This window comes from Canis lupus, chromosome 27 (assembly GCF_011100685.1).
Source record: "Canis lupus familiaris isolate Mischka breed German Shepherd chromosome 27, alternate assembly UU_Cfam_GSD_1.0, whole genome shotgun sequence".
Lineage (NCBI taxonomy): Eukaryota > Metazoa > Chordata > Mammalia > Carnivora > Canidae > Canis > Canis lupus.
Window position 1 is genome coordinate 3,147,973 of NC_049248.1, and position 22,670 is coordinate 3,170,642.

The 22,670-nt window shown below is 37.0% G+C and overlaps 1 protein-coding gene across 13 annotated transcripts in view; it reads right to left on the bottom strand.

The window, feature by feature from the left end:
* The window catches only part of WNK1 (WNK lysine deficient protein kinase 1), a 149,803-nt gene that overhangs the window by 19,975 nt on the left and 107,158 nt on the right, over positions 1 to 22,670 (bottom strand). For 2 of the 13 annotated variants that reach the window (XM_038576339.1, XM_038576350.1), the window contains 13 exons: positions 17,161 to 17,238; positions 10,441 to 10,590; positions 8,707 to 9,165; positions 7,681 to 7,962; positions 7,489 to 7,542; positions 6,904 to 6,992; positions 6,645 to 6,807; positions 5,904 to 6,020; positions 5,418 to 5,591; positions 5,143 to 5,200; positions 4,889 to 5,011; positions 2,571 to 4,015; positions 1,376 to 1,459 (listed from right to left, as the gene is read on the bottom strand). In XM_038576339.1, the coding sequence (XP_038432267.1) occupies positions 1,376 to 1,459; positions 2,571 to 4,015; positions 4,889 to 5,011; positions 5,143 to 5,200; positions 5,418 to 5,591; positions 5,904 to 6,020; positions 6,645 to 6,807; positions 6,904 to 6,992; positions 7,489 to 7,542; positions 7,681 to 7,962; positions 8,707 to 9,165; positions 10,441 to 10,590; positions 17,161 to 17,238 (3,276 nt within the window). Of the gene's footprint in view, positions 1 to 1,375; positions 1,460 to 2,570; positions 4,016 to 4,888; positions 5,012 to 5,142; positions 5,201 to 5,417; positions 5,592 to 5,903; positions 6,021 to 6,644; positions 6,808 to 6,903; positions 6,993 to 7,488; positions 7,543 to 7,680; positions 7,963 to 8,706; positions 9,166 to 10,440; positions 10,591 to 17,160; positions 17,245 to 19,370; positions 20,601 to 22,670 lie in introns of all 13 variants that reach the window. The other 11 variants (XM_038576341.1, XM_038576352.1, XM_038576340.1 and 8 more) reach the window with 10 other exon arrangements.

A 22,670-nucleotide genomic window follows, 5' to 3' on the forward strand; every position in this document is an offset into this window, starting at 1 on the left:
TTCTATATGTAGGCATTATCCACTTACCCTCACATCAACCACCCCTATCTTATTTGCTGTTTCTCATCTCATTTGCACCCTCTCAAAAGTCTGAATGGATTGTTTTTAATCAGAAAATAGGGGTAAAACCCCTTATTTACAGAGTTTCACAATGAATTTTTTTCCAAAATTTAGTGGCTGATGGAGTTCTTTTTGGAATTATTATTTTTTTTAAATTATTTATTTATTTATGATAGTCAGAGAGAGAGAGAGAGAGGCAGAGACATAGGCAGAGGGAGAAGCAGGCTCCATGCCCCGGGAGCCCAACGCGGGATTCGATCCCAGGTCTCCAGGATCGCGCCCTGGGCCAAAGGCAGGCCCCAAACCGCTGCGCCACCCAGGGATACCTCTTTTTCAAATTATTACTTTACTCTAGCAAGTTCTTAAAGTTATGTTCTACTGTACACCTGAGATTAAAGAAGTAGGGACAAGTTTAGACTTCTCAAGTTAGAGATTTATATTTTCCTTAGACACAATTTTAAAATAAAGCACACAACTGTAAAGTCAAATCTAATCATGATTTAGTTTCATTGTTTACTGCTTTGTCTCAGGGCAGAAGCTTTTTTACAGTTATAATGAATTCATAATAAGTACTTTCCTTATGGGAATTCAATTAAATGTGTGGAGTGGTGGGGTATGGTGGGAAAGGGAAATGATAATTTAAATATTGCAGGCAGTTTTACCCTCTGGTCAGAACTGATCGTGACATAGGAAATTAACATTCATGTCACTGGTCTGAGCTGTGTAGGTTTTCTATTGAAGGATATAATACATATTTGTTCATGAAGCATGACCATCCATACATAAACCAATTACTTTTATTAGGTGATCAGTGAAAGAAATGTTAAATATTCAAGAAAACACTGGTTGACTGAACTCACAGAAAAGGGGCATTATCAGTTATCAGTGTGGTATCTTTTCCTAAGGAACTTTCAAAGTTAATTTTGATTACTTATTTTTACTTCCACAATAGTTTAGAACCTAGTTCTCATTCCTTAGGTGTAATTTTACTCTACAAAACTCTGAATGATAGGAGTTGTATTTGTCCGGTAATAGGTAAACTTTGCTATTTTCTTCCTTCATAAAATATGAAAAAGTATTAATATTAAATGTTTTCTAGATGACTTGAAGTAATAATAAAAACAAAAGAACTATGAAGCTTCTTACTTTAAGTAGGGCCTGGATAATTAGCTACACTGTTTTAATAGAAAGTTGTTACTAAGTCAAAACCAAAGAGGAGCCAGAAGCCAAGATCATGCAATGGAGAATTTAAAAAAGTAAGCTTTGTGAAAGAAAAGTAAGGGTACAAAAAGACATCTGCCAAGTCTTAGGGCACCTGAGTTAGTGAAGGTCCTGGAAAAGGTGGCAGCTGCTCGCTGGGTGGAGTACCAGCTGGAAGTTCAGTACCCACTGGCAGCACCTGAGACAATGAAGGGAAATTCAAGTCCATGAGACACCGAGAGTACAGAATGCGTACTGGAGAGCAAATCAACTAATTCCAATGTAGAAATATAAGAGTAAAATATATAAGTAAGACATGCTGTCACCTGGCTTATATTCTGGTATCTATCTTAAATAAAGGACATTATAACCATGATACTATTATAGGGGTTACTACTACATGGCAATAAAATAAATAGTAAAATTTAGTAAAAGGTTTTTCCCTAGGGAAAACAGAATCAAAGTCTGTCTGGACAGGAGAGGCCAAGTCCAGATATTCTTGAGCCACTGTTTTAGTACAGTATCATTAGGCTTTTCTGAGAAAACAGTATAGTTCAGAAATAACCAAGGGTCGGTCTGAGAACAAAAGTCACCAGAAATCTAGTACTATTAAGCAATTTGTACAAAGCCTCTACTGTTACCCTACTATAAAAAAAAATTTGCGATCAATGGCAAAGCAGAAAAGATGAGTGAAGCACAGAATATAGTAGGAAAAACACAGCCTTGTTATTTGGAAAAGATTTCAGAGACTAAAGATGGCAGAATGAGAGGAAATCCACCATTGCAGAATCAGAAAACACATTTTAGTTATTTTATTCCTAGGATTAGATTCTTTCTTCCTCTTTACAAAATTCATCACCAACTTTCAGTTTTATAAGCCTCATATTTTACATCTTGGAATCTAAGCAAAGCAGAAAATTTGCTTCATCCTCACTGAAACAAAGGCTGTTAACTGCTATATTACTATGTATAATTGCTAGCAGAGGCATTTAGCTTCCTTTTAGGATAAAGATTTCTTTAGCTGGTACCAATTATTAAGAAATGTCTATTTTACCTATCATACAACCTTAGAAAATCATGTAGTATAATCCTGCTATATTTCAAAAGAAAAAAGTATCTTGTGTTCAATATACATATATCCTAAAGTCATTTTCAATTTATTTAATAAATACAGAATGCTACTATATGCCAGGGTATCTTTATAACTGCATTTCTAATTTGCAAAGCTGAGCTGAAAAAAATGCTCTTATGGGAGTGGGGGGGGGGAGAATGATCATATTTATCAAATTATTTTAAAACAAGAATCTTACTGGAGCTTTAGTCAAAGGTGGCTTTGATGGAGCAGTTCCAGCTTTCACTCCTGATGTAGTGCTGCCTGGGGCTGACACATAGCTGACTGGGGTAGAAACCTGCCCAGGCGTGACCACTGGTATAACTGACAAACCAGATGTTCCTAATTGCAAACTGGTTGGTGGTAAGCATGTACTTGTAGTAGATGTCATGAGCTTGCTTGGTGCAATAGCAGTGGTTGGGATACCTGGCGTGACAGTGGTCTCTACTACCAGTGAAGTCTCTAGTGAGACCGATGTATGTTGGGCTCCAGATGAGCTCGGTTCACTAAAGAGAGACCGCAGCTTTTCCTCTAGAGTCTTTATGTCATCAATTCCAGGAGCTTTGGGCTGTAAGTCAGCATCTATTTCAGGACAGTGAGTGTGGGGCTGGTTGGGAAGTAAAGCTGGTTGAGGCTGACTATGAATTAGTGTCTGCTGCACAGCAGGCACACTGGCAACAGGTTGTACCAAGGGTGGGATACTAAGTACTTGGGGCAATAAAGGTGTAGAAGTAGGTCCTGCTGTTTGAGGAAGGGCAGGAATAGAAGCCATAGCTGATGGGGTAACCAAAGGATGCACCCCACCAGGCTGAGAAATAGAACTAGATAATCCTGCTCCAGGGGAGGAAGATGATGCAGACAGGGACAAAGCCAATCCAGTTGTACTGCTATGAGATGTTTTATCTAGTGAGTGTGCACTAACCACCACTGTTTCAGCTAGAGTTGGAGCAGAGGTGCTGCTGCTAAGCTGAAGAGATGGCTGTGAAGCTATGCTTGGGAACGGAGTGATGGCAGGAACGGATGTTAATGTGGCTGCCCCAGTAGTACTGCCTGCTGCCTGCTGTGATAGTACAGGTGGAGGCTTAGCACCTGGGATAGCAACACTGCCCACTGCAGAGGCTAAAGCTGTTGAAACTGGTATAGAAGGCAAAGTTCCTATGCTAGAAACAGTGCTCCCAGATGTGGGAGCTTGAACTGGCTGGGATGTTGCTGATATTGAGACAACTGTAGGTACTGTGATGCTTGAAACCATAGTGGAAAATATTGGCGATTCAGATATGGGTGGTACAGGGAGACCACTTGAAGGCATTACACTTGTGCAGGTGGGAACTCCACCAACCCCTGTTTCAGTGGGCACTGGAATCTCAGATTGAATTACTGATGTGGAACTGTCATTTAGAGGGCTGCTAGTTGCAGGGACTGATACTGAAGGTGTGGCTACTGCTGTGGTTGGGACTCCAGCAATGCTACTCATGGAAGGAGGAACAACTGGAAATGTTGGTCCTGTATGACTGAAGTTGGGAGGTGCTGTGCTGGGCCCTTCTGTCATCTGCACATGTCTAAGTTCAGAAAAGGCTTGCTGTAGGCTAAGGGATGAAGCAGAGTGAGACAAGTTCATTCCAGCGCTGTGAGTAGAGGCAGCAACTGTAAAGGAAAATACAAAATTCAGAATCAGTCCATTTTATTATTTTATTTTATTGTAAAAGATTTTATTTATTTATTCATGAGACACACAGAAAGAGAAAGAGAGAGGCAGAGACATAGGCAGAGGGAGAAGCAGGCTCCATGCAGGAAGCCCAATGTGGGGCTCGATTCCAGGACTCTGGGATCATGCTCTCAGCCAAAGGCAAATGCTCAACCACTGAGCCACCCAGGAATCTCAAGAATCAGTCCATTTTAAAAGGGTCGACTCTCAGCCAAAGGCAAATGCTCAACCACTGAGCCACCCAGGAATCTCAAGAATCAGTCCATTTTAAAAGGGTCGATTCAAAACAGTCCTAACAATCTATTTTTGGATTACCAATATTGCCACGTACCAACAAGGTTTAAAACTTCTCCTAAGGAAATGACAGGATCTAAAGCAGCAAAGTAAAAGAGCTGTTTGATCAAAATAAGTTAGCTTCTATGAGTATCTATTTCTAGGGGCAAAAAAAAAAATTAATAGAAAGGAAAAAAGGGAAAAAAAAAGTCACCACAAAACACCTACAATAAAGACAAAACAAAACAAAACACCTACAATAGTCCTAAATAGAGAAACGAACACATACTATTGTAGGTATACAGTATCTATTACACAGGCTGCATCTAGTGCAGTTGTCTTTTCTGCCTCTTATCTTTTAGTCTCCTATTCATCATCTATTTCCCTTCCCCAATATTTATCCATTGATTATAATCTCAACTTTCTACTCTTCTTTACTGTCTATGTCATCATTTGAACTACTGTTTGATAACCAGCCTTCCAATATAGCAGAGATGCTGTAAGATTAATAGAAGTTTGTGGTAGAAGCAATTTCTTACCTGTATCTGGTATTTCACTAGTGAAAACTTTTGATTCTCGTAATCGACTTTCTGGCACAGGACTCACTATAAACCGTCTTCCAGCAGAATGAACAACTTGAGTTAAAGAACTGGTAGGAATGCCTGGTAAAAAAGAAACAAACCACTTAATTGTGTTACTTATATACTGTCATATGAAGCTTCAAGATTTCATTATTAGTATTCAACTTCTTAGGTCAAAGGTAAAAGGAAACATGGAAAGAAAAGAAATTCACCTATTTGCTGTGGCATGGAAGACGCAGGAACTGGTTGTTTGAATTCTCCTTCCAATTTCTACAACAAACAAAAGTGATCAAATTCATTCTCAAACACAATCTTTATCATTGAGCACAGCAAAGGTCACGTGCAAAGAGAACTTAAAGAGAACTTAAATGTTTGATAATCTTAATCACAGATGTAATGTGGTATCACTGAACATTTTGCATGGCAGATTTAACACCACAGCAATATTTCAAGTAAACAAACTTCTCTATGGGGATGATGATCTTACTTGAGAACCTGTAAAGCCATAGTCATCCTTTCCCTGCAGACTCTCCAATCCCTGGTCACCCTCTGGTTCCACACTGACATCCTCACTGAGCATTTCATCAGCCTTTTCAATAATTTCTCGTACTTGATCCACAAAGGACTCTCTCTCCATTGCTAGAATAAAGTCATTGTTCACCTGTAAAAGAAATGTGATGTCAGTCTGATTAGTAGAGTGTTACTCATGTTTTAAGTTATTCCAATTACCACTTGTTCATGACTTTTGTCTGACAAATCTGCATATCACCTGTATCATTATTTATTTGATATGTAAATTAGTTCTTCAATACCCAGAATTGGACATATCCTAGACAAAATAAGTCACAGGTAATTCATATTGAAATAAACACATAGCTATCAAAATAGATTACAAAATGCTGCACATTTTCATAGGGCAGTGGATACTGAAAAAGTACTAAAGCAAAATCTGGAACTCCAAATGCAGACATACCATAATTGTTGCTATCTCCTCAGGATTGTCACCATCTAAATCAAATTTGAATGTAACCATTTTCCGATTATGAGTCTCTAGTTGACATTCTACTACTCGGTCTCCTTTATTTGAAACCTAAAAAGAAAAAGAAAAGGAACTTAATATTGCAGAAGCCATATTCAGCACTGTTACTGAATTTGAGAAAGTAATGCAGACTATCACTTGAACTTAAGCCTGCCTGGCGTTACCACTATTCCTTGAAGATTTGTTGGTACTTTATCTCTTAAATTGGTAGCAAGAAAACGTTAAGAATATCGGCCTTTGTGCTACTTCCTCACCTTCCACTGAAGAGTCTGGAAGGAATGTAATAAAGTATCCATTCTACAAATTAAAACTCTTTTTCTAGAAGGCAAATTATGCATTACTATAAAAATATGGAATTTAATAATATTATTGGGGGATTAGAAAATTCCAAATCATCAATACACCTGAGCCTTAGAAATATTTAAAGATTATTTATTTATTTGACAGAGAGAGAAAGAGTGCACACATGTGCGCATGAGCATGAGCAGAGAAGAGGGGAAAAGCAGACTCCTTAATGAGCAGGGAGCTGGATTCAGGACTCAATCCCAGGACTCCGGGATCATGACCTGAGCTGAAGGCAGATGCTCAACCAGCTGAGCCACCCAGGCACCCGCCTTAGAAATAATTAAATGACATTAAGTAATTATATGAAACCCATAAGTTGGCAAAACTTACATTCAAAATTCTTAATTTTGGACGCGAAGTCTTTTCATGACGAGAGCGACTTCTTACAGATTTTCGGTAATGTCGTTTTGTAGCTCTCCCTTCATGCCTTCCACTGGAGGACGGGACATTCTCATTGCCATCACTCATTCCTGAAGCAACATCTGAATGTGCACTTAAAAAAAAATAGTTCAGTGTTTAAAAATTTGATATTTTGAAGTTTTCTATCATCCTTCCCTATCAGTCAAGGTAGAACTTTACTTTTACATACCTGTCTATAGAGGAGACCAAAGTGGTAGGCTGTGCCTGTGCCACTGGAACTGGCTCTGGAGGAGCAACTTGAGAGACTCCCTGAGTGCTCTGTAAATAGAAAGGATGATGCAGATCTTGGCAGTAATATATTTTATCTATTATTCAGCATCTCCAAAAAGCTACTTTTTTTTTCCTTTACCCCTCCACCCCCAAGTCCTAGAAGCACTAAATGTACTAGTAATTCCCAGTATTCAGCATCTAGAGACAGTGGTCTTAAAATTCCAAAGGAAGTCTCTAAAGCTAAATCTCATATAGACTGCATGGTGTGACGTCAGCCGACATAACTGCTACGTAGTGAGAAAGTACAACTTGCATGCAGCCAGCATCTTCCTAGAAGTGTGCAACAGGGCAGGCAGAGCAGAGTGCAAAGATGATTCAGATCTTTCTCCTAGTAGGGCAAAAATGATTATTGGGAGCACAGCAGGACAAGATACTTTCATGACTGCCAATGGCAAGAATTTGTGAAAGGATAAGAATAATGGCTAAAGTACTAGCTAGAGAAGTGAAGTGCTAATAGGGTTAATCTTCTCCAAGGCACACTCACTTCCCAACAGAACAGCCAGTGGCAACAAGGCCCCCACATTGGCATTTCATTCTGCTGGAAGAAAAAGTGATTTAGAAGTTAGTTTGAAAATAGTCTCCAAATGAGTTCTAAAACAGGGGAACCTTTGTTTCTTGTCATTTTTATCCCACTGTGTAGACGTTTTATATATAAACATGCAGTAATTCCATTTACCTCCAGAGCTGCTTGCTGGGAGGATGTAGTGGGGGCTTGTTGTGCTAAACTCACTGCTGGCTGGGACACTTGAACCTGTCCTCCTATACTGCCCACAGGAACCAAAAGGTTAGATTCCACAAAAGGCTGCACCACTGTAGGAAAGTAACCCGGTGTAGCCAGTGCTTCTGTGGGCATGGGAGGGGATAGGACTGTAGAAGGGATGCAAATAGAAGCCACGCTGGAAGAAGGAGCAATATTTGAATCTCCTGGGTACTGTGGTGGCAGTCGAGATGGAAAGCCCTGTGACAGAAATGAGGGAGGTGAGTTAGTGCAGCTTGGGTCATCAAATTAGCAAAAACAGTAAGACATGCACACACAAAAAAAACAAATGAAAAAAACAACCAGACAAAAACACCAAAAAAACCCCAAACCCCAACAAAAAAAGAAAGTACACAGCAAAGAATAGTAGCCCAATGTCTTTCTAATAATTTAAAAATGATTCTTGAAATGGTAGACTGGTTTCAAATTTAGGGGACAGGACTCTACAACTATAAATTGCTGAGTTTTCTCCTCTTGGAGAGTAAAGAGGAGGAATAAACATAATTCCTTTTAGAAAAATATCAACTTTCTAGCCAATCTTAAGTGGAAGAATGCAAAAATTCTTCAAGGTATCAGTCATTCTAGTCATATGATGACAGGATAATCTAAGGCTTTTTATTGATACCATGTTGGCTACTCTATTTATCCCACCTATAAAAAAAAAGTACCCTGATATACTCTATCATTAGCTATATCTAGCATTTAGTCAGCTTACATCAAATAGAGAGAAGCATCTTTCTCCTAAGAAGTATCTTGAGAAAAAATGGAAATTTCTATCTTTTCTCTGAATTTTACTATATTAGCTTCCCTAGTTGAGACCAGCTACACCTTTATTATTGCTAAATATTCTGATATTCACCTATTAGTTTTCAAGTCCTTTGATGGTCTACTATTAGAACCAAGCCCTCTGTCTAGTGTCTTCCTTTTTGCTAGCCAACACAATACCTGGTACAGAACATCTCCAGAGGGAAGTGGAACCTCAGCAGCTTGTCCAAGGTTAGCTGGTATTCCCATGGACTGAACTGCTGGTTGCAGGAGTTGTGGGTGAACCTGACTTGGCAGCTGAGTCACAGGCTGCAGAAGGGTTGGAAGCTGACTAGGAACCACAGTTGGTCCCCCTGGGATCGCAGCTGCTGTAGCAGATGAAGCCAAGGTGAGCAGAGGCTGATTAATGCCAGCTGCCATTGTAATGGGAAGGGATGAAAAACCTGTCTGGGGCGCAGACGCATGAGGAGTTGATATGGGAATTTGAGAGACCGGGTACTGAGGGAGTAAGGAAGTAGAGAGTGGCTGTCCCACAGGGAGGAAATGAGCACCAGAGTGGACTGGAACAACTGAGGGTTGTGCCGCAACTGGGATCTGAGGTTCGCCTTGGATAGTTGGTACTGGCTGGGAAACTGGAAGCTGGGAAGGTAAAGAAAAACAAAACAGACAGACTTTAAAAAAAAAAAAAAGGAAAAAAAAAAAAAGAGCAAGGCTGCCAAAAGCAAGAGTTATGTATTAGCCAAAAAGAAGGAAAATCCTCCCCAAACCTCCGCACACATTAGTGTGGGTTAGTGTGCCACAAGAGAACAGGAAAGTATAATAGGAGACAAAGAGGCTGACAGACTGGCTGTTTCAAATCTTTTGCTGTAAAAAATTCTGCTCATGCTTCATCATTTAACAACAGAAAGAGGACACTTTCATAGGCAAAGTCTGTTTCTTACAGTTTTATTTAGATAGATTTCACATATCCTAATCCTTTGGCATATGTGTTGTCACTACATCTATGACTGCTATTATAGTAGTTACTGGAATTCAAGTGAATTCCTTCTCACTGGAGTTAGATTTCAGTTCATATTGCTTCTACAATTCTGAAGTCTCACACTGGCCTATGAAAGTAGGTATAAGTACCGTATTTTCACTGATTCCAGGATACAATCATCCCTCTCTACAATCTGCTCTTTGTAACCTTTGTGAAACGGAGATGTATCTTACAATTAATGGTGTGCCAGTACCTGGTTAGATAAAATAACAGTGCATCTGATAATTACAGTATCTCAGATGCAATGAAATACGAGAGAAACAATACACTATGCCAAAATACAAGGACAACAAGTCCCAATGTTAAAGTTAAAAAAAAGTCATTCAGTAAAATATACCTTCCAAAGGGCACTTTTCAAGTGATTAGAAGGATGACTTAGAACAAACACCACTCCATATAAGGAGGTTTTATGACCTACTGTCAGGAGGCAATGAAGGAGGAAGCAATGCATAATCTACATGAAAAATACAGCAGAAATAAACATCTGCATTAAAGGGAATTAAAGCAATTAAAAAAAATACAGCAGAGCTGTAAAACTAGAATGTTGGATAGAGCTGACGCAATTCTAGAAAATGTCCAGGTTCAAGTACCAAAGTACTGTTATTTAATCTACCAGTTCAAATGCCTGTTACAATGGACTTTAGACTGATAAACCTAAAAGTCAGTTTGGATTATGGATGCTGTTAATATGTACCTATTTACATTAACCAATGCGTGTGCACAAAAGGAACAATTGTCAATTCATTTCTGTGAATGAATTTCTGTGGTGAAAATAACCAACTTCAGTGTTTCACTATTACAGAAGATAAAAACCTTCCATGAGAAAGTTATATGGAGATTCTTCTTTATCATCTATTTAGAAATTAAGAACGTACCTGTTTTCCAGCTGATATTTGAGGCAAGACCTGTGGAGCCTGAGACTGACTGACTGGTTGTGCAATAGTGGCCTCACTGGAGGCTGATGTCTGTGGAAGCGAATACTGCGCTGTCTGTTGTGGAGGGGCTGTCTGCTGTACTCCCTGCTGCTGAAAATAAAATAGAATAATTCAGTTTTATTTCAAATCATTAATCACATGGTTCTAAGGAAGTATATTTGCCTAAGGCCTTCTGTATCTGTAAATGACAGTATTAGGAATTAAGACATGCATAAACCCAGATTAATCAATTCCCTTTTACATTTACTTCTCTTTTTCCTCTGGTGTTCTTCATGATGGTACAACCAAGAGCAATTAGCCAATGTTTCAAAATTTGAGTCACCACTGGTTCTTCACCTATTATCCCTCTGACCCCAACAGGAGGTCATTCACAAACACCTTTAGATCACATACCCAAATAAATACTCCCTCCTCCAAAACTGCCCTCCCCATTTTTCCACCCTATTTCTTGGTATCACCTCTCGTTTTGGTCCTATATTAAACAAATCTAATCTCCTCCTTTAATCTCTTTCTCTTATTGTATTTTATCAACTGTATAATTAATTTCCTTGAAGAATAGCTCTGATTATAGCCACAAAATAGTGAGAAAAGCATTGAATGTGGAATTTTAGCTCTATCATTTGCTAGTTGTAATACCTTAGAGACTGCTCATTTTACTGCCAAAAAGGTATTTCCTTCTTTGAAAAGGACACTATCACTCAATTCAAAGTAGGGCAAAGGGAATAAGTGACATTTAGTAATCAACCATGTGCTAGGCATTTTTTTTTAATTCTGCGTTGGCTTTTATTTAATGAAAAAAGCTAATTTCAAATCTACGTTAAGCTAAGCTAAATACAAAGTCTTAGTGACCAATGTCTAGGCACTGTGGTATAATACACCTAAATTTAAAGCATGGAGCATAAATGTACTCTCAATACTAAATTTTATAATAAATAAATGGCTCTCTCTAGCCTAACAAAAATCTGAACTTCATACCAGATTTTCAAAATTCTCTAATACCTATAATTTAAAATTCTTATTAATATAAAACAGCTGTTTATAATAAAAAATTTAACCAACCTATTGGAATATCAAGTTGAATGAAATAGCCTACCTCACACCAATTCTCCAGAGGCAACTACTATTAGTGGTTTGGTTATCATTTTTGCGATTTTTTCCCCTATATTTAAGTGGTCATTTACAAAAAATGACATATTTGTTTTCTGAAACAAAAGCATGCCCATTCTGTAAATACTGTTCTCTAACATGCTATTTTCATATAATTTATCAAGGGCATCAATATCCTAATGATGAACATTTAAGCTGATTGTTTTTTTGCTACTTAATGCTGCAACCAGTAGCTTTTTACATATATCCCGGTCTATACAACTAATTAGTTACTGCTGGTAAAAAAGATAAGCTATTTGTTTATATGTGTGGGTATATATTAAAACAGATTTAATTGACATATAATGATTCAATATATGCACATATTGTGAAATGATCACCACAGTAAATCTAGTTAACATCCATTACGACACAGTTAAAATTTTTTTCTTGCAATAACATTTAAGATCTACTCTCTTAGTAACTTTCAAATACACAATACTATAGCAACTGTAGTCACTATGCTATATACTGCATCCCTAGGACTTATTTATTTTTGTTTTATATATATATTGAACCTGGCCACCTTCATGAACATCCTAGATTTTGTTAGATGACAATCTGCAAATAATAGTTTTGCTCTCCTGATATTTTTATTTTTTTAAATATTTGTTTATTCATGAGAGATACAGAGAGAGAGAGGCAGAGACATAGGCAGAAGGAGAAGCAGACTCCCTGCAGGGAGCCTGAAGTGGGACTTGATCCCAGGACCCTAGGTTCACAACCTGAACCAAAGCATATGCTCAACCACTGAGCCAACCAGGTGCCTCTCTCCTGTTATTTCTTACTTTGTTCTTATTGTATCAATTAAAATTACCTCCTCCAAAATGCTGGAACACAATGGTAGTCATGTTTGTTTTATTCTTCTTTCTGATAATGTATTCTTTTTTTAACTTAAATCAGGAGCAGATGGCTACTGAATTATGTAATATGTCTTTTCAGCAACTAAGACATATCATATATATCCAAATTTAAGGCAACTCTGAATATAAAATAATTTTCCATATTTCCACTGAGAAAGAACCATAAAAAATCCAGAAAATCTTTTTGGTCAACTTGAATATATTTTGACTTTAAGGAATTTACACACCTAAATAAGATGGCACATTACATAAATATATTAATTTAGAAATATTGTTCTGCCTCTCCTTCAAACTCTTCCCACATAATAAACCAGTCTCCTTTACTGGAGCTATACTATGAAGGCTCTAGTTTTCTGGAACATAGCAAATACTTTCTCTGTAAGTTGTGTCTTGAGGTAGAATCTGCAGTAACAAGCATCTTGAGTAATATTAGGACAGTTGTTGGGGAGCCTGAATGGTTCAGTTGGTTAAGTGTCCAACACTTAATTTCAGCTCAAGTCATGATCTCAGGGTCATGGGATCAAGCCCCACAGTGGGATCTGCACTCAGCAGGGAGTCTCCTTGAGATTCTCTCTTTCTCAAATAAATCTTAAAAAAAATTAGGACAGCTGGGGTTTTTGTGGTTTTGTCTTAACAGGTTTATATTTGTGTGATCTTTGTATTAACTCCTTACAGTGATCTTTAAACAAATTGTTTACAATGACATACAGAACCTGGATAGTTAAGTCGTTTTCCTAAGAATAAGGACCAAATCTATGTTTAACTTCCTATCTTTTATTTTAAAAGCAACTCGGTCAGATATGCTCTATAAACATTTCCAACTACATATACTACTTTAAGATCCTTATAGGCACATGTGTTTTCACCAGTTCTGTTTTATTCCATTAACATCTTTTTGGTTATTTCAAAATAAAGGAAGTGAAAGTCTGTAATATGGAAATATTATAAAGGTTTAAGTTTATGTTGATTTCCTTCTTTACTGAGGGAAAGAGGAAAATTTGAGGAAAAAATCCCTACCTTATATATGGGCATATGATTACCTCTCACTCACCCTTAGTAATGCAGAACTATGCTTACATCTAGATTTGCCCTCAACCAGCTCTTCTATGAACCTATACATTCATTTATTTGTATTCTAGCTAAACTGAACTACAGGTGTTTCTGTCTCACGTTTTCCTACCTTTGTGCTTTTACTTTTGCTTACACTGCCCTCCACTTTCCTTTTGGCCTAGAATATTCTTTATTCTTACATCTGAGTCTAACTCAGATTCCAGTCCAAATGCTCTTTCATAAAGCCTTCCTGATATTCCCTGCCCCCGCCCCCCCCACTTGAAGGTGATGTTAATTTCTCTCCTTTCATGGCATAATTGGCATGTAGTTAACTGGTGAGTTGTGGAGTAAGACAACTGGATTTAAATTCTGTTTCTACCTCTTCTAAGTTGTGTAAGCTTGGATAAGTTACTTAGGTTTTCCAGATCTCATCTCAGCCTTCCCACCTGTACAATGAAAATGACAGTATACATACAGGGTTCATATAAGAATTAAATAAAAATACAGGTAAAGTGCTTTGCACATTGTATGAAATCTTAATTTATTATGCTTATTTGTTTTGTAGGAGTTGACAGATATGTTTAGATTATTTAGAATCCTTTGAAAGTAGTCCTATCTGGTCCACCTTGATAGACCCTCAGTGCCTACCTAGCACATAGTCCTTGGGAACATGAACTCAATTATGAAAAAAATCTGTTTAATTGGTGTGTGTGTGTGTGTGTGTGTGTGAGAGAGAGAGAGAGAGAGAGAGAGAGAAAGAGAGAGCGAGCTGTCAAGAAACAAGTTTTTAGACATATACCAGCACTTTGTGCTTAACATATGAATGAGAAGCACATATACCAATTATACCTTAAGAGTATTTAGGGAAAAGTGGCACCTCTGGGTAGGCCAGGAGAATATGGTGATCTTTTTGTGCACAATCCTACTGGCTAACACTCAGTGCTTCAGCCAAACAAGTATTGTGTGTAGCAACTTGAAATCATGTTTTTTTATTAACTTGCCTCATGAAACCAGTTCAAATAGCCTATATGGACTATGTACTATCTGTTGGACAAGGAATGGTGCTTGATGAAAAAAAATGTTCATGAGCCTCAGTTGAACAGAAAGTGAAATACCTGAAGATTCTACATGGTCCTACGAAGAAATTAAGTAAGCTGGGTTATGGCCTATATGGCGTATGGCAAAGAACTACTAAGTTTTCTAGTAGAAGGAAGGTATTTTTGGTACATTAAGATACAGCATACCACTAGAAGGGACTCTTGATAAAAACATGAAAAAAGCAATCCCTTATTGGTTACATTCCAGAAACCCATGAAATAAAGTAAATTTTAGCTAAAGTACATTTCTTTCCTCATTCTAGTAAAACCAGAGATACGGTTTCCTAAGATGGGGTTGGAAACTGATAGTATGTAAAGTGAAACTCACATCTAAAAAACTTCACCCATATAGTAAAGAGGGCTCAAAACCTTTTAAAAAAAAAATACATGAAACCGCAGATCCCTGGGTGACTCAGTGGTTTAGTGCCTGCCTTCAGACCAGGGCATGATCCCGAAGTCCCGGGATTGAGTCCCACATCAGGCTCCCTGCATGGAGCCTGCTTCTCCCTCTGTGTCTCTGCCTTCCCCCCCTCCCCCATGTCTCTCATGAAAAAATAAATAAAATCTTAAAAAAAAAAATACATGAAACCCCAGTAGCTGAAGCCAATAAATGCAGCTTCTTAAGCACATCTGCAGAATCAGAAGTCCCTGATATAGAACCTTAATATAGGAAAAAAAAACCCTCAATATTCTAGAAATGTTGAATTCTGACTTGTAATTTTTAGTTCTCTTCATTTACTGGCTATGTAACCCTGAAAAGGTTAAGTATTCTAGACTATATACACTTACATAAACTGAGGGCTCCGTTTTATGATTCTACGTAACTTAAATACCACTCTATATTTAAAGCAATTCACAAAATAAAACTATCTTAAAAAAAGCATCACTGACACATAAATTTTTTAGTATGACAATAGCCATATTTTAGCTACATTTTTTTCCCCAGGAGAGTCAACTACCTGATTCTTTTAACCTGACATTTATCGAATTGCCCTCCTTTACCCCCACATATTTTTCTTATCGATGACCTGAATGGTTTCACTATCTTCATTTGCTCATAAATGCCCACATATAAGATATATGAAAAATTCCTTTGGAAAAGGAAAAACAGTGCACACACTTAAATTTGCTCAGTTTATTGGTGTTGGCCTCTGTCCAAAGACACAGGAGAGTGGTATCCATTATAGTCCTTCTGTCCTCAAATATCTTTATGTACTTTTTAATTTGTACTTTTTGGCAAAAATATGACTACTCAAATTTATAATTATATACAGATTCTGCTGCTTTTCTGAAAGAAAGGACAGAAGCAAGACAAAGCAAATTCTGTGACAGGGCTGTTGGTCACCAAATAAATGTACATATGAACAAACTAATTTTGAACAAGGAACATCTAATCTTAAACTAGTATCAAATGATTGTATGAACATGCTGGACTAGAAGAAGAACATTTGTAATAAGAACTAAAAGTTTTGTTTAAAAAATTAATAGGAACAGAAACCAATTTATGATTTGGTGGTTGGAAAACACATGTCATAGGGAACTATCAATGAAATAGTTCATCAGAAAGTTTTTAGGACATATGTAGTGTCACATATAAATTTTATTGAAACAGTTAATAAATATTTGATAGTGCCAAAAAACCCACTTATTCCTATGCAAATAATTGCTATTAACTAATATCAGTAAATGAACTACAGATATTTAATTTTAGAATTAGTAGTTTTGCTATTGAATACATCAACACTGTACTAATAATCTTTTTAGCTCCTTGAACATTGGGGGCTTAAACTCCTCAAATCAAAAGTTTAAAAAAAAAAAAAAAGTTTAAAAAAACGTTTAAGGGGCAGCCTGGGTGGCTCAGTGGTTTAGCGCTGCCTTCAGCCCAAGGCCTGATCCTGGAGACCCAGGATCGAGTCCCACGTCAGGCTCCCTGCATGGAGCCTGCTTCTCCCTCTGCCTGTGTCTCTCTGCCTCTCTCTCTCTCTTTCTCTGTGTCTCTCATGAATAAATAAAATCTTAAACAAACAAACAACAAAAAAAAAGTTTAAGAAGTTCCTAAAATAGCTGTTCAGTTTCTTTTAGCATAAAATCTGATATCCCACTCCACAAATTAGAAATAATTAAGTTGTTTAGCATTATTAGAGTTAAATACAATGAAGGCAATGGCAAAATGCTCATAAAATAAGTCACATTATAAAAACGAAACTGACATTCTTTGTATTGTTAAATTATGTGTAGAATCATCTATTTTAGAAGGCAGATGAATAATGTTATAAGTTAACAATGATTCTTTTGAATTTCAACATTATGTTTAACTTTAATAGTTTAAAAATACATTAAAAGACTTTCTAGAATGTTACTAAACACAAGAAATGTTATGCCTCTTGATTTTTCTTTCAAAAACATAGCAAGCCTATTTATATCAGGAATCTAATTCATGAAAAGATGTTAAATGGTGTTTGGCTACTGTTAATCCATAAAATGTAGCAATGAGTTGTTCTCACCTGCTGAGAATGTTGTATGGGGAGGGAAGATGGAATCCCTGTTAAGCTACTTGAGGATGGCTGACCCTGGCTTTGCCCCTGTGCGTGATGGAAAGAAGTGAATACAACAAATTAGCAAAGCCCCAGATAAGTATATAGAAAGGTCAGGCTTTTGTAATAAATATTTAAACTCCTGCAAGTTTGCCTAAGCAAAATAAAACATTAGTTTGATTGTATGGGAGAGATCACTGAGGTATCTTTTGTAAGAAAAGGTTGGAGGATTATATCACAGAACATATCCTGATTCCATGCAAAAACCACTCATGGTTAAAACTACTACTGCTATGCTCTGGCTATAATTTTAGCTATTCAAAATACTAAGATTCATAATAAAATTCTTACTGAAAATATAATAATCAGGAAAATAGTACAATTACTGATGTGAAAAACTCCTATATCTGAACAATTAAAGACAAAAGGGTATTTGATAGTGCTAATTTGGTTCCTTTTGTTGCTACTTCTAGTGCCATGGTGACTTTTACCAAAAATGTAAAAAAGTCTGTTATCATCACTGACCTAGAGCAACAGTTGTCAAAACTAGAAGTGAATTTGCCCTCCCAGGGATCATTTAGTTGTCACAACTGGGGGAAGCGGCTGCTACAGGCATCTAGTGATTAGAAGCCAAGGATGCTGCTAAACATCCTACAATGCAAAGAACCATGACCCACAACAAAGAATATGTCCAACCTAAAACATCAATAGTGATGAATTTGAGAAACCTTGACCTAGAAGTCACCTAAGTTAAGATAAATGAGAAGGTGAAAAATGAATACAAGATTTTATACAGTAAGTTAAGGAAATGAAAATGCCCACTTTTGGTGTTCCATTTCAGTTTCTTTGAAGCTTACTTGGATTTGATACCACATTCTGCTCCATCTTAACCTTGTTTAAAGAATAAAAATTTACATAGTATGCATTCTTCGGGCAGTATGTCTATAAATTAACCACCTGATATTTTACTTTGAAAAGCTTAAAGAATGGCTGGCAGTGCAGTAAGATTTATAGTATAGGCTAACAACTAGTACATTAATGTGAGTACACTGCATGCCCATGAAGCATAATTTTCAAGTTTCTGGATCTTTTTGCTTCTTAGAACTATTCTAAATAACTGATACTTTATGTATACTTTTGGAGTTGTTTACGCCCCTGAGGGAAAAACATAGGAAACAAGTATTAAGAACATGTGATACTTTATAAGAATGGAATATTAAGAAGATCCAAATGATGCCCTGAAAATATAATTGGAAAGTCTCCTATACAGATTTTATGTAAGACTTATACATGGATAAATATGATAAAATATACAGAATATATCAAATAGTTAATACTGACTCCACTTGTTGAATTCTATTATGTCCATTACTTTGTTTTTACTCACAAGGGAGTACATATGCCCATATGTATAAATAAAATTTAATTTGTTGAGGAAAGAACCAAGGCCTGAGATACCTGTTTTTTAGTTTGCAACATATATCACAAATTCTTAAAAAAAAACAACAAAGCAAAAAATCCACCACCCACACTAGATTATAACATTGTTGCTAAAAATTAGAATCAATTTTATGGTTAACATTTGGACATATAATACAAAGTGACTTGTTCAAATGATGCCATTTTAAAATGCATTTTCATTTTTTCCTAAATTCTTAAGATGTTTCCTTTCTCTTTTAAGATTCTTCCACGTTAATGAAAATTTTGGGTATTCTTAATACCCTTTTAAAATTTTTTCCTATTTTCCATTCTTTTCATTTTACAGAAAAAATATTATCCTGTTTTTTAAAAAACTAGTCCTGTTTGTTTCTAGGGAGAAATACTTCACATTAGCATTTATAAATAGTCAATGCTGAGTCAACTTTACATTACAGACATTTACATTTTCACTACAAGTTGAAATTATTCTACATACAGATAGAAGTAACTGATTTTGATGAGGGACTAAAATTCTAGTTTTTGTGTTCTCTTTTTCAAGGATTTGCACATATCATAGGTAAATGAGGCAGCTTCTCTCGTATTTTGTTCTTATATACAAGTAGTTTGTAATCCCCCCAAAGGAGAAACTCTACTAATAAAAGTAAAAATAATCCTTATAAATGTAAAGAAGTGATAGAAAACTTAAATGTAATGATGCATAGTAGGGTAGTTTAAAAGAATTGTGGAAGTTTTCCTATAACCTGTGGATGGAGTGCAGATCCTCCTGAAGAAAATGAGGCAGATAAAACCTGCTGAGATGTGGTTCCTTGGGGGAAACAGAAGAAAAGTGGGGATTCTTGTAACACTGTCTGAGGCAGATGGATAAAGGGTAATGAGACGTCAGAGCCAAATGGTACAGCTGCTCCCCCTGTAGGGGGAGGTGATTGAAAATCACTGGGGTCTGAAGAAGTAATTTGTGAGGAATCACTGGAGTATTCTGGGCTTCCTATTGGCCAGGTCTGTCCGATAGGCTCTACCACAGAAATGGTCAAATCTGGGGCATGGTAATTACGCTGTTCTTCAGTCACAGGCTGTAGGCGGCCGTGTAATCCAACTGATTGAGGAGGTGGTTCTTCCTGATTCAAGTCCACTGCAACCTGCCGATTTCGGTAAACACGCTGAGGTAAAATTCCTCCTCCTTCTCCTGAAGAGGAGCTTGGAGTATGAACATGAAACTCAAATACACAATTGCTTCTGCTCTCATTGTTATGAGTTAACACAGCAGGCGCAGAATGAGGAACAAAGACAGGGTGAAATTTCAAACATGTAGCATCTGTACTGATAGGTGCAGAAATACTAGAGAGGGGAGATCCTGGACTCAATCCAGAACCTAACCTTAGATTTTGAAGGTGTCCTACCAGGAAAGCCTGTCCAGATGGAAATTCAAAGACAGAACTTGAAGTAGGGCCCCCTTGTACTGGCTTCTGTTCAGGTATCTGTTTCATAGGACTTGACGGTACTGGTGAGTTGTATGGAATACCCTCATACTGTTCTGTCACCTGGGCCTGGTAAGCTACATACATTGCTTCCTGAGGAATAAAATAGTGAGCTTCTTCTGGAAGTACCAGTCCAGGTCTATAGTCACTGTGAACTTGAGTTGGTTCAAACATAGGATGGACCTGTATCTCACATGGCTCTCCAGTTATTCTACTGGCTGTAGTGCCCAACATAACTACAGCCTCTGGTGTCCAGTTAGTTGGGCTGCCACCAGGTGGAAGAAGATTTTGGCCAACAGTCCTCAGCAGGGGTTGGAAATGGCGAGTTTGGGCTTCCAAGAAGGAGGTGCTCTTACGTCGCTGGGAAATGGCCACCTTCGGTGGACAGGTGGGAGGTGGTGAAAAAGAAACTGGACGTTCATGAATAGTTGGGAAAAATATCTGTGATTCTGGGTATGTTGGGGTCCCCCCACACGGATGCGCCATGGACTGAGGCTGTATCAACATGAATAAGACAAGTAATTCATACATTCATATGTGAAATTACATTAGACATGCAAAACTGGGTAGCTTTGTGTAACACTATGAAATGGTTACACCAAATTTATAATTAAGAAATAACAATGCTTTTGTTATCATGAAATTATGTGCATAGTAAAAATCCATTAAATACATCCAGGGTCAATAAGTTATTCTGTGGGACTTTTTGCATTAGATAAGAGCTACTTTTCCACAACAATCTTTCTCAAAGGAGATGGAAGAATTTTTTAAGTGTCTGTTCTGTTTTTACCTCCAATAAATATGCTCACTCTTAAGATTTAATATAAATTACATCAGTGGAAAAAGAGTTAAAATAATAAGGGAAGACAACATGACAATCAATATAAGCCCAGCTTTTTAAAAACGTAAGATGCTTCAATTAAAGCTGCAATACAAAGTTTTCCTATACTGTCTTATCCTGTGCTGTATCAGAGGCTCCGTATTATTTTTCTTATCAACTAATATATGCCTTCTAACTAGAAATCAAAAGAGCTATTTTTTGTGGACAGAAAAAAACACTACTGACTGCTGACAGTAATGTCCTTCATCCATCAATCCCAAACTGATGCAGTTAATTTTACTACATGAGACATGTTACAGATGCCACATCACTGAAAGTCCACTTTTCTGATCCTAGTTAAGAGCTGAATAATTTGGTGTTCAAATCAAGTGAAAAGGATAAAATAATAACACTGACTTAACAGCACTTTTTGTTGTGGCAGAGGCAGTTCTAGGCATAAGACTCTAAATTTAGAACCTACCTTGCCAAATGCAATCAGTGTACACCGTAATAATGCACTTTCATGGACTCTTTTTAAAAATAATAGATTGGTCTCATTCTTTCAGTAGGGATGGTCCCCATCAAGTTAATAAAATGGCTCAACTGTTACTTCTTCATAACAGCTAAAAGAGCACCTCTATTTCAAAGCAGAATGCTCCATTTTACTGTTTATTCAAGGAGTATCCCAAAGCCATTATATACTATATGGTTAATAATTATCCTAAGTAAAAATTTGAAGATTTTGGTATCGCTAAACTGGAATGTTAACTATATTCTCTCTCTGGAAAAGCAGCAGCAAGGTCCCACAGTGTTTAACATAACTTTAAAAGACAGATTTTTTATAGATATAAGTGGGGCCAAAGGAAATCTTATGCACTATATGTGTATCTAATGTATTCATTAGGGTCAAGATTCAACCTTATTCAATCTCAGAGAAAAATTTTCACAAGGGAACATGAGGCCTTTTAGTCATCAATACACTTTTTTAAACAGCTAATAAACTAAAACCAACTTTCTCTCTTCAATTACTCTTCACTATGGGGAAAAATGGGACTAATCCAGCTTCATGAATGTCTCTTTAGAATAAAGTGAAGAGAAAATATACTTGGGTTAATTTTTGATAAAGAGAAAATTTGCTTTTGATTAAGCCAATGAATTTAAAAATGAAGTAATACATACTCATTATTAATGTATGAAAATACAAGGATCTGTATAGGTCATTGGGATAGAAGAATATAATAGAAGCTAAATTTTATTGTGTACATATTGTGCCCAGAGCGTTATGAGCATTCTCTCTCTACCTCCTTGCTTTTTTAATTTTCTCCCCTTAAAGTTTTATAACAAAAAGTTTCCTATAGGAAGAACTGGTACCCTAAAAGCATAATATATTACGTAATATATACATAATATATTACGTAATATATTATGTAATCCTTTTATTTAATTTTTATGAAAATTCTTGATGCCTGGATGTATTCACTGGCAATAAATTTTCATTTGTCAGGAAGTTTATGGTTACATACAGTACTGACAAAGAGGGAAGGCAGGCTGGAGCGTCGGTGCTTGCGCTGACAGGCAGAGTGCATAGGCAGGACACTCTCCAATGCTTTAGAAAGCTTTTCGGCAAAAGTTTCCTCAGGGGCAATCCGAAGGAGGGAAGGAGAAAGAGGTGCAGACAGCACTGGTGGTGGGGTGGAAGGAGCACTGGGAGAGATGCGGGACAGAGAGGGAACAGCAGAAAGATG